General features: G+C 31.3%; 1 protein-coding gene and 3 non-coding genes across 4 annotated transcripts; 1 reads left to right on the forward strand and 3 right to left on the reverse strand.

The window, feature by feature from the left end:
• Positions 1 to 239: 239 nt before the first annotated feature.
• Positions 240 to 1,202, reverse strand: LOC113512166 (retinol dehydrogenase 14-like). Its single transcript, XM_052893815.1, has one exon. It carries the CDS (start codon positions 1,200 to 1,202, stop codon positions 240 to 242), a length of 963 nt encoding a protein of 320 aa, XP_052749775.1.
• A 3,163-nt stretch (positions 1,203 to 4,365) lies between these two features.
• Trnay-gua (transfer RNA tyrosine (anticodon GUA)) lies at positions 4,366 to 4,459 on the reverse strand. The gene is made up of 2 exons: positions 4,423 to 4,459; positions 4,366 to 4,401 (listed from the first exon to the last, which is right to left on the reverse strand). It is a non-coding gene; the product is annotated as a tRNA-Tyr (tRNA).
• Positions 4,460 to 5,261: 802 nt separating this feature from the next.
• Positions 5,262 to 5,335, reverse strand: Trnan-guu (transfer RNA asparagine (anticodon GUU)). The gene has a single exon. It is a non-coding gene; the product is annotated as a tRNA-Asn (tRNA).
• Positions 5,336 to 6,648: 1,313 nt separating this feature from the next.
• Positions 6,649 to 6,720, forward strand: Trnad-guc (transfer RNA aspartic acid (anticodon GUC)). Its single transcript has one exon. It is a non-coding gene; the product is annotated as a tRNA-Asp (tRNA).
• Positions 6,721 to 17,505: the final 10,785 nt, after the last annotated feature.

The raw sequence follows: 17,505 nt of genomic DNA on the forward strand, positions 1-17,505 counted from the left end.
CACACTCGTATAGGCACCACTGATTATTAGAATCATCACTGATTTTAAGAATGTCATTAAAATCCACATAGGTACAATGAATTACTATTATTATATTATTTTTATTCAAATGCACACCACTAACTACACAAAGTACAACATTTAAATAATTCACTTATTTGTAGTAAATGATTCGTCATAAAAGGCTGATGATTATTATTAATATTTTATTATAAAATCATCAGCTCTTCTCTTTGTTTTCAAACAATAAGTTTTTCAGTATTCACTTTACATTTACTTTTTGTTTGAATATTGTCATTCATCAATTTATTTAAACACACTAACTTCTCTGAAACTTCCCAAAGCTTACGAGCTAGTTCTGGGTCTCGGGATGTTTTGGAGGAGACTTCCTGATGACAATCAACGAAGTATTTACCACTTACGCTTGCCACTTCTGGTGACACAGCCAAGTAAATGGTAGTTTGTGCTCCCTCCCATGGAGTTTTAAAATGGCATTTGAACATTGAAATCACAATTTTTGTAAACCTATCATCGACACCTTTAAAAATATTAGTATTCACGATGCCAGGATGTAGAGAATTGGCTGTCACGCCGGTACCTTCCAATCTTCGAGACAATTCAGTGATCATAAGTATATTGCACAATTTAGAATTGTAGTACACCTGATATCCCTTGAACGATGACTCTGTTTCTTTCTCCATATTCAGATTGTTGAAATCAATCTTTCCTTTTTTGTAAACTACTGATGAGACATTTATAATGCGACTAGGTGCTGACATTTTTAGTATTGGCAACAACAAGCAGGTTAAAAGAAAGGGTCCAAAATGATTAACTTGCATTCCTTCTAGCAAGCCATCTTCAGTTTTCACATTTTTGCTGCTATATATACCTGCATTGTTGATCAATATATCAATCCTTTTCTTGTTTTTAAGAATATCCTCAGCGAATTGCCTCACCGATTTTAGTGAGGCTAGGTTTAGTTTCCGAAAGTGTACGTTTCTATTGCCTGTTTCTGCAATTATTTTGTCTCTCGCTGCTATTCCATGTTCTTCGTTTTTGCATGCTATGATGATACGTCCACCTCTGTAGGCCAAGTCTTTGGCTGTTTCATAGCCAATTCCAGAATTACCGCCAGTTACAATAACCACTTTGCCGAATATATGCTTAGTGCAGTAACAAACACCTTTTGATTTACTTGGCATTATAAAACACTAAAAAACTTGATAGTTGCAACCGTTTGTACTTGTGTATTCATGAAACCTGTATGATAACAGTTTCATCAGACGTATATTGATAATAATAATTAATTCGGTCATGATTTTAGATTAATTAGATAACGAAAAACTGTGACTAACATATAATTATAATATATTAATCAACAAATATTTATGATAGAATGCAATCAAAGATAAAATAAATAATTTTAAGCAATATCATAATTTAAAAATCTTCTGTGAATGTGAAAATGTAAATTTCCATTTATATCTATCCTATGTATAAATGTTTGTTTTTATATTATAATTGTATTCAATGTTTGTATTCTTTTTTTCAACTTTACTACAAGTTTGCAGTTTTATGACGAACATATTGATATTAGTATTAAAATAATATATAGTAGATTATATGCAAAAAAAGACAGATATAATTTGTAAAGTACGTTAGTAAATAGCAGACAGTCACATTGCATTGGCCTATATGGGGTTGCCACTCAAGAACTTCTTCTATATATACTCAAAAATATATAAATAAGTAGATAATTGAATGATTTCTCTTGTTACAAAAAAATATCACAAACTAAAACACTCTTTCCATCCATCAGTTGTCCAATAGACACGTCTAGACAGAGCAATCCATCCCGTATCGCCACATAGTCGTTCGGGGCATAACAAAGGCATTGAATCACTGTTTATTTCTTATACTGTGTTATAAATACCATCTATACTGGTTTTAGTGCGAGTATATTTTCTACAATCAATAAACTAACATGATTTATATCTTCATCTATAAATACTTGAATGGAGAGCCAGAAATATCAATATCGAACTGTATAATGTTCTGTCTGAACGATCATGAAAGTGAATCTGATATACTCGTGTACAGCCGACCTTGTCAGTCAGTCCGCTCCATCGACCATTACACAATACATAGATTACTTACATTTAATACACAACAGATATGGGTGTTATTACATTATTTTATTTATTATAATAGTAAAAGTGAATTTGTTTGTTACTTCTTAGCGTCCTAACGGCTCAACTCATCGTCATAAAAATTGGTATTCATGTACTATTTAAGATGGAGTTGAACTCTTTGGTCCTTTAAGGTTAGATTTTGTAATTTTTAGTAGGAATCTCAATTTTATAAAATAGTAAATTATAGTCTAAAATTATTTAATCAGTTTTTAACATTATCCATTACAAATAAATAATTAAAAAAAACAAATTCTTACTGTTTATAGTACTACTTAAAGACAATAAAATAATAATTTTATTTTTCAATTTTTAATATTCAAAATATACTTTGAAACCGGATATTTCCCATGATCATATCAATCAACCAAAGAACCTCTTGTGATGTAATGCCCAGACGTTTATAATACGAATATTTTCTCACGTGTATGCAAAATCTTAGAAAGGTAAGTATTAGATTGAATTCAAGGCGGTCCGCCATTCCGTCGCGGTCGAATATGACCGGAACACGAAATTATACATAACATAACTAACATATCTAAATGATTTGATTTATAAATAAAAATTATTTGTGAAATTCTATGGCAATAACTTGGCGCTAACTAGTTGCTTTCCCCATAAAAAGTTATGGGCAAAGGAACTAGACTTAAACTTTTTTTATTTAGATGAATTTTATTACTGTTAATACTGAAAATATTATTAAAATTTTAGATTTCTATATCATTAGTATGTCAGGAAATATTTTTTTTTTCTGCATCCATTAGTTGCGTCCGACTGCCAACATATGAAGATTGCCCACTATTATTATTAAACGTATTTCCGCAAAATAACATATAGTTCAATAAAATATAATTCTGGTTAGTAACTTTAAAGTTTCGAATAAACATAATAAAACAAGGTCAAGGTTACAGATTATTGATAACTTCCAACGGATATTAGTAGATATAGTTAGCTAATGTGTAAATTTGTACTAATGAAGAAATAATTAAGAAATAAATAGCTTAGTGTTCAAAATGTTCATTTCGCATTTTTTTGTTTCCTCTTGTCAGGGTACCTAACTAAATCCTGCATTTTTTTTCAGCCAGCTCTATTCCAAGCCATTTCTTAAACTTCCTATACAGCATGTCCTAGTGTTTCCATTTCGCATTCCACCTTCTTATGTACTTGTTAATAAAAATAATTTTATTATATTATTATTATATGGACATAGGACTCCCCATAAGGGAAATTGTACCAGTAGTTGCCAAGCTTGGTAGGCATGGAAATGGTTTTAAAAGGGACGCTGCTATCCATCCCTCTATATATGTCCTTCTATTATATTTCCTTAGTCGCCTTTTACGATACCCATGAAAAAGGAAGGGATAGTCTATTCCATGCCGAGTCTACGCTAAATAAAAAAATAATATCTTTTAGAAATGTAATGCTAAAAATATTCCTAATACATAAGAATAGGTGCGGAAAAGTTTTGTTCCTATTTGCGTATTGGACAGACAGGAACAAAACGTTACTGCATAAGAAGAAAAATAGTATTTTTTATAGAAAAAAATCGATGCACATCCACTTCAGTTATTAATTTTTACTGACCAGACCTGACCTATTAAGAATGACAAGCAATCTTATTAGGGATGACGTGTAAGAATGAAATCAAGTTTATTATCTTGACCAGTTTTCCAAAAATTAACTACGAGGGTTAAGGGGATGACTACATGGGAGTCGACCCGGCAGGTTATATAGCTAGGAATGAGATGGCTAGTTCCCGTTACTAACAATCTTGTTCGTGCCAAGGAGCTTATAAGTAAGGCAGTAATCCGGGTCGGACTACCAATATAATCAAGGTGGCATTTGTCAGCCGGGTCCCAGCCTGTGTGGGCTCTCTACGGGCCTGACTTGCAGAGCTTACGGTGCCGCTACCAACTGATGCAACTACATTTATTCTTGGACCCCGGGCTTTTAATAAACCACCCGGGTCTTTCCGGCTCAGTTCAACCCTGGTAGTAAATGTTATTTCTTGTACATATAACTACAAAAATGAAAAAAAAAACTCACTCAAAGTACAGACGAAATTATTGTCTAAAATATGAAAGATTATGATGTTTCATTTTAAACATTTTTTATCACAACGACAGAATTGCTCGGTAACTTAATAAAAATTTAAAAATACATTTTTGCAAAAAATTCCGTCGAGCCGGATTTGAACCAGCGACCTATGGATTTCATTGTTAGTTTTTAAACACTACAGTCCACCGCTCTGCCAACTGAGCTATCGAAGGTGATGATGGTGGTTGTGAAAATAATAAACACTTCTCAAAAATATGAATATTTTTTATTATTAATGAATATTATTTAAATGTATTAAAAAATTTACATTGGCAAAAGAAGAATAATTTTTTTTCATTACTATACATAATTATATAATATATTTTTTACACCTACTACATTTATTTTGAACATTTTTGCACATATATATATATATATATATATATATATATATATATACATGTATACATTTAGGTACATTAATTCATAATAGAAACCTGAAGTTGAAGAATAAATTAAAATGGAACAGAATAAATAACTTTGTGGAATAATAGTCCAACAAATATTAATAATTAATACATACATAGATACATACATATCTGTCAAGCCGTGTAATATATAAAAACAATTAGAAATCAGATAGTATTAAGAAATATTAATATAAGAAATTTACTCTGACGTTAGATATCTAAATATACTTGTATTATGTTAATTCGAAACAGTTTTAGCGCCATCTAGGTATTAATGCTATAACTAAGAATCACATCGTAAACATGATTCTGTTATTTATCTACAAATCATCTTAATTTTCGTTTTTATAAAATAATACTTTGACAGAAAAAAATTAGGGCAATAAGTACCATAAATAAATAGTGTACAAAATAAACACAAAAGTATCGCGCTGTATACATGATTCTGTTATTTGTCTACAAATCATCTTTATTTTCGTTTTCACAAAATAATATTTAGACAGAAAAAATATAGGGCAATAAGTACCATAAACGAATAGTGTACAAAATAAAAACAAAAGTAATCCGCCCCTGGGTGGGCTCGAACCACCAGCCTTCCGGTTAACAGCCGAACGCGCTAGCCAATTGCGCCACAGAGGCTGACGAGTAGACTCTTGAAATTAGTGATTACATCCATTTTATATAATATTATGTAATAATAATAAAAAAATGACTAACACGTGGTATAAAGTGTACTATTTATTCCATGAATAACCCAAAAAATAAATAACATAAATAAAAGATATGTAATATTATTATTAATCAATACAATTAGACCACACATAAACCATGAATTAGACATATTTCCATAATAAACCTGAATTTAAAAGTTTTTAAATATCTAATTGGTTCTTAGAACAAAACTAGGTGTGTATGTATTTAAATTTGTACTATAAAACAAACAATAACAAACAAAGACTACAATTTTGTGAATCTTTTTCATTTTTTAATGAAAATGATACATAAATTTCAACTCAAAATCCATATTTAATTTATATAGCACCATTTGCGTCATTTTAAGCGTGTTTTCGATTTTACGCTTAATTGTTAAATATTGATGGATAGCACATCATTTGCATTAGTTACTTCAAAACTAATCATAGTAGGAATTTAAAATTTACCCGACCATAAAAACTATAATTTAATCATATATATTAAATAATTTTTATCTTAAGTCGTATGAGGAAAGTCACAGATTAAGATTAAGAACCATTTAAAAAAATAAACAATTATTGTCAAATACCTAGTTGAAACGTCAATACTTATTCCAAGGTTTCTAATGAATGGAAAAAATAAATGTCATAGGTATTGCATTTTTATTATAATATGAGTCGAAAGGTTATATCTTAATTTGGCCTATAATTCAGTACGGAAAGGGCACGGACAGGGCGTCGGCTACGTCACGAGTTCACGACTACTCCACATCGTGACCGGAATATACTACGGTTACATAGTACCTACTATAAGTAGTCTTTGATACTACCAAACATTATTGCGAAAACAAACGCAGGCGAGCTGCTTGGAATGGCATTTCAATTGATTACATTCTAAGGTACTAAAAACATGCCTATATTTTCGATGCTACAGTTACCACCCAATTATGACACTTCAAAATATGATAGTTACGTAACATAATACACCAAACAAATAAACAAGCAAATTAATTATTACGCAATAGACCCCAACTTAAAATTATTTAGAATATTTGCGTTAGTGTATAAGCATAGACTAAAAGTTTTAACTTACAATTTTCATTTCATTTCTTTGTGGATCGTTTATTTTTTGGTTAAATTTTTTTGTTAAAAAGTTTATTGCTTATTCAAACGGTAGAAAAACACGTAGACAAATAAGTATGTTGAATGTAATTAAGTATATACGGATATTAAATCATAATTTCAATATTTGCTAACGTTTCCTCGATAGTATAGTGGTCAGTATCCCCGCCTGTCACGCGGGAGACCGGGGTTCAATTCCCCGTCGGGGAGGATACTTTTTGTTAACTAAATTCATATTATTTTATGTATTTTAAAATCTTTAGTCTAGTTTAAATGTTCTCAATTTGACATTTTTATTATGTATATGTTACGCAATATATTTACCAATTCTAAAATGCTTTTTATTATAATTAATTCCTTCGCAATCGATACGGATATTTAAATGTAGTTTTTATAACCGTGAAATAAAATCTTAAATAATTGATTTTTCTCAAACATGCTTGGAAATGTGAGCATTATTTTGATAAATTACTATGTAAACTCATATCTGTCCTGTAATTTAAAAATGGAATGACCTTTTACTTCGAAACATGGCTACCAAGGAGGTAACTAATAAAAGGTTTTATTTAAATTTCGAACTGGCTTGCGAATAGAAAGCTGTTTATTGAAAATAAAAACAAAGGAACATTATGGCGCGTGAAAAATTATTATTGTTCGTTATTCGTCATTGAACTTAAAAAGTAAAATTGTGTTTTTGATTTCCGCGCATTGTTTGAGAAAAGTACTATACAAGCCTTGGCCGCAACTAGGTATTGATGGACTCACGTATATGTGCCTCGGCTACACCTCAGCTCACATTTGTACGTTCGTCCATCAATGCCTCAGTTGCTGGCCGCTGCAGTAATGTACTATTATGATGAATATTAATTAAATTTAATTAAATATTAAAATGGGAAATTATAAGAGATGTAGCATAAATTTTACAAAAAATAGATTTTAATAGTAATCGCCGCTTATACATATCAAGTCTAAATTAAGTATCTATTATCATAAAATAATTTAGCCAAACCATTATTAGAAACAATTAGACCAGAATTAAACAACAACATATCACAACTACTGTCATCAAAAGTGAAAGCTTTCAATTGAGTTTCTTTTATCAACTTTCAATTGCCACAATTGTTCCGTTTTGTCAAATGGAGTACTCTAATCGTTGGTAAGTAGGTACTTAGTGGATATAATGACTTTATTGGTTTTTTTTTACGTAACATAAACCACAAAAATAACTAGAAGGTATATTTTAATTTGATTTTTTTTTCTTTTAAAGGGCTTTTCCCTTGCAGTTATACAATCCCTTTACTTTAATCTACAAAATATACCGCAACCTCAAACGTGATAACATTTACCTATGAGATTTATACTGTAGTAAAACCAGAATTGTCGAAATCACTTCGGAATTGGTAAATGCATCGCATAACCTCCGTTGAGAAAATAAGTGTTAAAAGTCAACTCGCCTGTATTCAGATTCTATGGGATTTTAAACGCCAACAGTGATTTGATTGACATTAATTTCGTATCCATTATTAGCAAAACTCTTAGATATAAGTTCTTATATGTAATAATAGTCCACGAGGTGTTCGCCTGTAAAAGACTTTTACTTTAAGTAATTTTTATGTTATCTGTGAAGTGTTCATTGGATAGAACAATAAAATAGAAAATACTGAATAAAGATATATTTTTTCCCTAGTACAATAATAATGATATTAAAAAATGACGTTCTCTAATAACAAAATATTCATTGACAGAAAAAGAAAATAAATAAATTCTATTTTCAAAAGTAACATTAATAAAACCTCAACAGTTATCAATTAAGTAGAGCGTAAAACTCTGTAGGTGGACGTAAATAAATAAATAAGATACAAAAAATACAGACGTATTCTCTGATTCCTCTTATTGAAATTTTGTTTTTTTTTTTTTTTTTTTGCTCAGCAAAGAGCAAAATGTATTGTCAATTATAAGAACTTAATATTAATTTATGCAAATGTTAGCGCTTACAAAATTTGAAAAAATCCAATATTTGAACTACAAAAAACTTATATAATACGATAACCTTTCATTTAACCTTAACCTTTTCAGTGCAAATCTGGGGCAAACACTTATTAACGATACTTTATTGTGAGTTTATGAGCCGCTCACTTCCTCCTTGGGGTCCGGCTGATTGTAAATGATGTGGAAACAGCTTGTACAAGGCTAATAGATTTATGATTACGCCAGAAAGGTACATGTTAGCTATGACAATCGAATATTAAGCTCCAAACTAGTGGCTGAAGAGTAGAAATGCTAATAAATCTGCATTTTATAGTAATCTCCAATACTAGATTCCGCATAAATGTAATCTACAAGAGTACCGCATTGGTACTTTAGTCCCACTCGTATCTCTTCGTATATATATTATAGAAATAACAACACATGAGACCTATCATAAGATACAGGTATTTATCCTGTAAAGCCGCAGAGAAACGCAGTTATCAACAGTTACTTGAGTCATTTTAATTCAACTCAACTATAGCCTGCAGTCTATAGGAGAGGCCTATGTTCAGAAATGGGCAAATAATGGTGAAGATGATGATGATGATTATGATGATGGGAGTCTACCGATATAATTAGTGAAGGAGTACCTACGGTCCTATATAGCTAATGAGATTAATCTTTTTATGCACTATTGAATGACAAGACAAACTGACGGGGCATCTGATGGAAAATGTTAACCATGTTTTATCAAACAGAGAAAACATATATGAAATAATGCAAATAAAATTATTTAAAAAAAAAGTATTATAATCGATTCATCCTATAAAGAGTGTAAATATTACAGACATATACAAAGGCTTTAAACTAATAGCATCCGTTCTTTTACGTCGGGCGTATTTACACTTTTACATTTACAATTTTTATTAATTAAATAAAGTATATAGTAATATATAATGTCTCACTATAATAAATCACCATTGAATATTATATTCCTCGTGGGTATTAATACTAGACTTTTTATATACCATATGAAAATTATGTAGGAAACAAAATACGTATTGTACTCCGGCTGTTCCCACGTCTACCCTCTAATTGCGTTTCGAAATGTCCAGATGACGAAATGCTTCCATTCTTTTAATATCGTACAACAGACAATTAGAAGACCGTTATATACTCAAATCTAGTAAATGTTGAGTTAGACTAAATGGACGAATAAGCGTTCCACCCTTATTTCCTTTCTAACTCCACATTGTAGGTCATAAAATCACGACGCATATATGACAACGCCATCTGTCCCAAACTGATGTTCTACTATATTACGGTTTAACAAAAAATTTATTAATATATTATTATATACCCAAAACATTATAAACGGAATAATAATACTAATTACATTTTTATTTTAAGGGAATCGAAAAGAAATCACCAGAAGGTGAGACGATATATTTTTTTTTTTGTTAAAAATTTAGTGAAAGTCAACAATTCTTGACGTGACAATTTTAATATGATCCCTAACAGCGGATTTAATAAAATCATATATTTAGAGCTGTATGGAGAGTTATGTAATGTTATTCTTTTGTACATGACTACTAAAAGTATAGGATTCTCAATTTGTCTGTATTTTTATTATTATGATGAGTGATTACAATAATCTTTTTTGCTATAGATAGAAATTATTCCGTATTGGTTCTATGTTAAATTCAAATTCACGGACAGTAAATTCACCCTCATACTTTAGAACATATATGGTAGCGTACAGCGCGGTTTCAGAGTTGCTTCCTCCCTCGAACAGCCAGGTTATGAAATGAGCTCCCTATTGAGATTTTTCCAAGAGACTACAACATAAGGTTCTTCAAAAATGGTGTAAAGAGGTTTCTTCAGGGTCTTGCAGGCGTTCATAAACTACGGTAACCGACCGTTTACCATCAGGCCGTCCATATGCTTGTTGACAACCTTATTGATATAAAAAGAAAAATTCCTGCTCATTGTGAAGCAGAAATTGTAGACATACTATTCCATGTTCCAAATTCCATCAGATCTTACAATATATCATTGATCATGGCTGTATTTTGTTGCGAAGACACTGTTCTTTTTTGCTCAGTAACGCGTATTTGTGAGCCCAGGTATATTACCAGGAATGCCAGGTATATTACCATTATCGTATACTATAATATAATTTATAGTATCATGTATGGGAATTTATTGATCCTATAGAATTAACCAATGTTTTTATGTCATTGACCCTATTGATAGCAGAGTGTTACAAAGTTACAATGTGAAAAAGGTTTTTTTTTTTTTATATCAGTTCAAGTTCAAGTTTTTTCTCATCAGCGATTGAGCAGGTTTTTTGGTCGGATGTGCACCAAAAAAAGACAAAGGTTGATCGTGACAGATGATCGGTTAATTTTTGTGCGATTGTTTGTTTTTAATGACCTTTTTTCATTTACTCAGATAATTGATTTGAGCTTTATTTTTACTATTATTTACAGCGGGTATATTTATTTTTTATTTGTCGGCTAAAGATAAAAGGATAATTATTTTCAAATGATTACAATTGTCTCTTAAATTATCCCTTGACCCTTAGTGCAATGTGTTACCTAAAGACTGGAAAAAAGGAATTATGCTCTATTTTAATAGAGTTTTAATGAAAATCTTTACAAACAAATGATTAATCCGATCATGAGACACTCTGCTCTTGTACTAATAGTAGTACAAATAAAGACTCAATTAATTTATTATATATTTCGGTTACCGTGTGGTCCCGGCATAGAATGGGTCGTCCCTTTCCCATGAGTGTTGTAAGAGGTGACTGAACGAACTAAATGGTCGTGGGATGGGCAACAGTGTCTCTCTTAAAACATTACCAAAACCTAACTGCGGCTACCAACCCGTCAGCCAAGCGTAGCAAATACTGGCAAAACTCCTTTATGGGAAAGGTCTATGTTCATCAGTGGACAGTTAACAAGTGATATCTATAAATAATATTATTTCTGTTTGATTCCGATTTCATGTAGAGTGTATTTTTAAAACAGTTTCAATAAAACTCAGTTTTTAAGAAGTTTTACTGAAACAATCTAGAAACGAATTTTTTTAAAAAATATTTTTTTTATATTTAAATAAATCGATTTATCCAATCAAAATACACATTCACATGAAAAACGTTGCTGGAAGAAATCTCTTATTAGAGATAAGCTCGTCTTTGTACATTACATTTAAAATTAATTGTTCCTATCATTATGTTTGTGTACAATAAAGAATAAAATATTGGGATCAAGAGCATTTTTAAACAGAACTAATATTTGATACTATACCATTATATTTTCATATTATATTCGTTTTGTTGAGAATGGGCCCATTGCTAGCAATATTCTACATCTGGTCGTCCTTAAGGCTAACCCCTAAAATCCATCGTTTTTAAATCTTGCTGAATTCGTTACGACGGGCCAACCAACAGGATTTCATCCGCACTTATTATCTGTCAGTGGTACTCTGACAACGTAAACCAATATTTCGGGTAAAGTTCCCAGTTGCTACTTCATTTTCATCAAAGATTTGACAGATTTTACTAAAAGGAATATCCGTCTTACTTGTAAGAGTGTTAAAAAGCTATGACGACACTATGAAATGAACCAGACTGCCAAAAAAATCATGATTTGAAATTTTTAATTGAATACATTATCCTTATATATTATTATCCTTGTTTGACAAAAAAACAAGTTCATTGAACTCATGGAGTTATTATTTTCTTAAAAGATAGACAGGTATTATCGATGTGTTAAATTGTGACCTTTAAATTAACAACGGTTGAGGTCATGGCCAGAGGTTACTGGCCAATTCAAATGGTATAGATATGTGCCTACATATTATTATACTTATATGAAAACCTGGCATTATAATGTACAAACAGGATAATTAAGTTGTGATGTAAGTATCTAATAATAGAACTAGGTGTATTTATATGGTTTTGTATTTAACTTGTAAATGCTAAAACGATATAATATATCTAAAGCTACAAACACATACCAATCAGTACCCATTTCCTCTTATTAATTAGCCATCATAATAATAATAAATTCCAACTCATAAAATTATAATTCACTGATATTCTTTAGCATCTATACTGAAAAGGGTAGACCCGAGCTATGAGAACTATCGATGATTCCAGGCTTACATCGAACTTGTAAGTCTTAGAAGAGATTTTGCCTCACTCTGCGTAGTCTACCGCTTGTACAACGGATTGTGCTCAGAGGAATTGCTAATTATAACGCCCACTGCCACTTTCTACCATCGTACGGCTCGCCATCGATAGGGAGTTCACCGTCATACCCTTGAGCCTAGATGCCTGTGTACAACGCAGTTTCAAAAATATTTTCTCGCACGAACACTCAGGTTATAGAATGAGCTCCATGCCGAGGTTTTCCCAAGAGACAGCATGGAGTGCTTCAAAACGAGGGTAAAGAGGTTTCTTCAGGGTCTGCAATGCGTGCGTAATACCTATAGTATTGCAGGCGTAAGCTAAGGTAACCGCTTACCATCAGGTGAGCCGTATACTTGTTTGCCACCTTAATGGTATAAAAAAACATAATGGTGATGACCTGTTAGATATGTTACGGACTACCAAGTAAAAAGTTTAAAATATTTTGATATGTTTTAACTCATATCTATTATATATTTAGTTCATAATTGTTTTCTGCTTTTTCAGGCCATACGCGAAAAAGAATCATTTAATAGGTTTTTTTTTTTATACAACTTAGAATGGCAAACAAACTGACGGCCCACCTGATGGAAAGTGGTAACCGTCGCCTATAGACATAAGCAGTACCATGGATATAACAGAGTATACTGTTTCGCCCATGACACCCCCCCCATGCGTTGCCATTCCTGAGGACTCAGGTGTTATTCCTCTGTACCCTGTAAATTCACGACATATCCCACCCTTCAAACCGAAACACAGCCATGCAAACACAACTGCTTCACGGTAGAAACACGAATGGGACAGATGTACCTAAGCAATCGACTTTTGTAGAAAGTCTCCCTCTGGTATTTAATTATTTAGGAAATCATTTAATTACTTTTTATATGTATTTTAAAAACTTTGTTCATTAACACTTTACTGTCATACTTATTAAGTAAATTAGTATTAATAATATACATTTAATGTGATATAGATATGATATACTATAGCAGGCAATATTGTGTCATCTGCAACCCTAAAAAGACGACATTGTTTGGTCAATTAAGAGACACTAAATTGGCGATCAATACGATAATTTATAGCTACCTCCCACGATTATTACTAAATCTTATAACACCCCATCGGGAGGAAGTAATTGTGGTAACGAAGCAAGCAGCCCCATTACTACCTGTCAGATCGACCTCCTCACGGTCTCCTGGAAACTATCGTGCTTAATTTTAAGTAAATTCATCACAATGGGCTAACTAACTTACCTTTTCATACTCACTTATCATCCTTCATTAGTACCCCGCTAGCGTATATCGTTAGCGCAGGCGGGGAATTTTATTATCACTCATAAAAAATATATACCTTGTCTGGTTGACTACCACACGGCCCCTTTTAAATATTCGTCATAATGGGTCAACTAACCTAATTTCGGTCATGAGAAAAACCTTTATTTTTATATTTCAATCTCATATATTGTCCCTTACTATATAATATCACAAGCATTTAAACAACAATAACCTGCAACACAAACGGAGCGGCGATATCATTCGTTTAAAAAATATTGATTTATTTATATATATATATATGACATGTTTAAAATTCTGAACAGCGCCATCTAACGATAAAAGTAATTAATAAGTTTTATGCTATCTACAGCAAGATAAAATGTCAATCAAATGTATTTGTGAACATGAACACGCTCCAAGCACCCAGTGCCCTTAGAAATAAAACACAGATGGCGTTGGTGTGTACTGTACTTTACAGATATACTTAAAAAATTGCACTGATTATTCTGTGTACGTATAATTTAATTTTGCATATTTTATATTCATTAGTTAAAGTAGATATTAAAATTATACTATGTTTGTGTGAAAACAAATATTTTGAATAAAGTATTATTGCAAATAATTAAAAATATAGGTAATAGGTGACTTTTTATATATTTTTAAAGACATTCTATTCTTCCTTTTGAACTTTAAGGTAAAGATATAATTTGAAGTGATAGATATATACAATTGATTAAATTATAGATAGTATAATATTAAAAATATTATATTTATTGCTACAAATATTATATAGACAGAGGAGACAAAAAGGAAGTATAATTATCACAAATAGGCTTTGCAGCAAAAGGCGTCCTCTTGAATTTAAACTGTAGGTAGATTGAAAATCACAGACAGATCGGATTTTTAAAAAATCCCTATAATCTCTTAAGTATGGCATTAAAAAAATATTTATAATTTTATTTTAATACTATAAAATCTTTACATAACAATAATATGACATGTTTAGATTATTTATCTTTTCTATTTTCAGGATCTACTGTGATTCTGAAATTTTGGAGCTGAAGTGCGTGGCTAATGGTATACAACACATAGTATAGTACAGTTATGCCAAATAATACCAACCCACGATTTTTCAGGTACAAGGTAAAACTAAGCAATTGTAGTTTATTTTGTGTCTGTGTTATATATAAGCATACTATAAATATGTATATGTATAAATAAATTAAAAACAAATTACTTGTTTATTTCTATACAGAGTTACAATATTTTTATAATTTTGAATTCTTTAATAAGTACAATACTACCACATAGGTAAGTAATAGTGAGTACCTACTTCATAGATATTTTTTGTTTCCTTTTAAATATTTAGAAATAAGTCATAAATACCTATTAATTAAATTTTTTACCCATCCATTATATATTTATAAACAAAAATAATTTATAATTTTATTCTTAAAGAAAATTCAATAACTTCAATCGATAATGTTCATAAATTAGTATGAAACCAACACCTAAATTATATTTATTGTTAATAGAATCATTAAAATCAGTACAGAACTAGTTAAGATATAGAGACCGTTATATATACACAAAAAATGTCTTTAAATTAACAATTTTCTACTTTTTGAAGTCTTTACTAGTTCGTTAAAACAATCAGTAAAGACTTCAAAAAAGAGACAACCTTAACCAAAATTTCATGTTAGCACTATTTAGCAATGACAATATCATTATAAGCATTTTGACTTGTCACTGTCGATGTAAAAAATCATAGATTTTCCGCCACTTTTCTCCAAATAATGGCGCTCTTTCCGTACACCTCGATTGGCTAGCTTGTCGTGACGTCATCGCGCCCACGCGGACTGTGTGACGCAATCGGATCGATGATTATCACTTACTCCTTTCAACTACAGCAGACTAATGTAGGTGCACTATGTCCATTTCTCTCTAGCATATATGAATGCTTGGGAAGTTGAAACCGTAGGCGTCTCGTGCGTAGCCGCTCTCCCGGTGTCAATGTGGTGGCGCAGTGATTCAGATATTTACGATATTGCCTCATTTTACAGTTTTGTTTTGTTAGTAAATAACTTTGTATAATAAAATGCCAGTTGAATGGGAGCCAGTACACAAAGTCTCAACACAGATTCGTTTAATTTTCTTACGAACTTGACGTGACATTGTATTTACGTATAATATTCTCAATTACTTAGCTAATAATAAGAACGTCGAAGTTTAAAATAGAAACAATACAATTCTATTCCATTTGACCGATAGAGAATGCTATTAGCTATTATATCTGTTCTACCGTGTACTTGTGGTCGTTAAAGTTCCCTTGGCGCAGCTATAGACACTTTGTATAGTGTAATGAGGTCTTAGATTCGATTCTCACTGGAGTAAATTTTCAGAATGCACTTTTTTCAATTGGCTCAGATCTAATTGTTCTAGATTGTGCCTACAAAAGATAGCTGTTTGATCTCTAATAACACCAAAGCCGGCCTATGAGCGCTACTGGGAACCGAGAAGAAATTTGGAATTCTATGTCCCAGAACGCCATCCGACCGTTAAGCTGATACTGAATGACAGAATGCATTAATTTAAAACTGGACAACTAGTGTGGTTGGGTCACACCACTTATATATGTAAACCTATATGTTATAGGTATATTAGAATAATTGAGCTGATTGTACTGATAAGAAATAATTACCTGTAATACACTCTAAGCTGTCTTTGTTAATGATTATTATTTGTTTTAAATAAATAAATAGATAAATCAATGTATATTCTATTAATATTTTTATAGGTAAAATAAAATCTATTTATAGTACCAGAGGGAGACTTTGTACAAAAGTCGATTGCTTGGGTACCTCTGTCCCACTCGTGTTTCAACCGTGAAGCAGTTGTGTTTGCATGGCTGTGTTTCGGTTTGAAGGGTTAGATATGACGTGAATTTACTGGGTACAGAGAAATAACATCTGAGTCCTCAGGAATGCCAACGCATGGAGGGTATCATGGGCGAAACAGTGTACTCTGTTATGTGCATGGTACTGCTCATGTCTATAGGCGACGGTTACCACTTTCCATCAGGTGGGCCGTCAGCTTGTTTGCCATTCTAAGTTGTATAAAAAAAAGTAACAGTTGTACATAAATATAACCATAACATATATTTTTATTAATTTATGACAAATAATAAAATTAGACAAAATTCTAACAACTTCTACATAGAAATCTCTAAGAAGAGACCTTTACCTTCTTAAGTCATGTATTTGTAACCGTACTGGTAATGCTATTATCCATTTCATAGATTGCGCTCAACACTCACCATCAGGTAAGCCGTATGCTTGCCTAACATTCTCAAAACATATATATTTAATTTGTCTTTATTCTAAATACTTATTATAGTACCACAATTTGTTATTATTAAAAGAAAGAAAGAAAAATATATTATGTAGTACAAAAATTATAGCAACTATTACATCGCTCTACCCGCTGACATTGATGATCCTTTCCACTTTGGTATTGCTGGAAGAGAATTCTTTTAGAGTTAGCTCGCCTTTGTAC

This window comes from Galleria mellonella, unplaced genomic scaffold (assembly GCF_026898425.1).
Source record: "Galleria mellonella isolate WM207_F2 unplaced genomic scaffold, CSIRO_AGI_GalMel_v1 utg184, whole genome shotgun sequence".
Classification (NCBI taxonomy): Eukaryota; Metazoa; Arthropoda; class Insecta; order Lepidoptera; family Pyralidae; genus Galleria; species Galleria mellonella.

Coding starts and splice junctions, on each gene's coding strand:
- LOC113512166 (XM_052893815.1), bottom strand. CDS start 1,202: ATGCCAAGTAAATCAAAAGGTGTTTGTTACTGCACTAAGCATATATTC.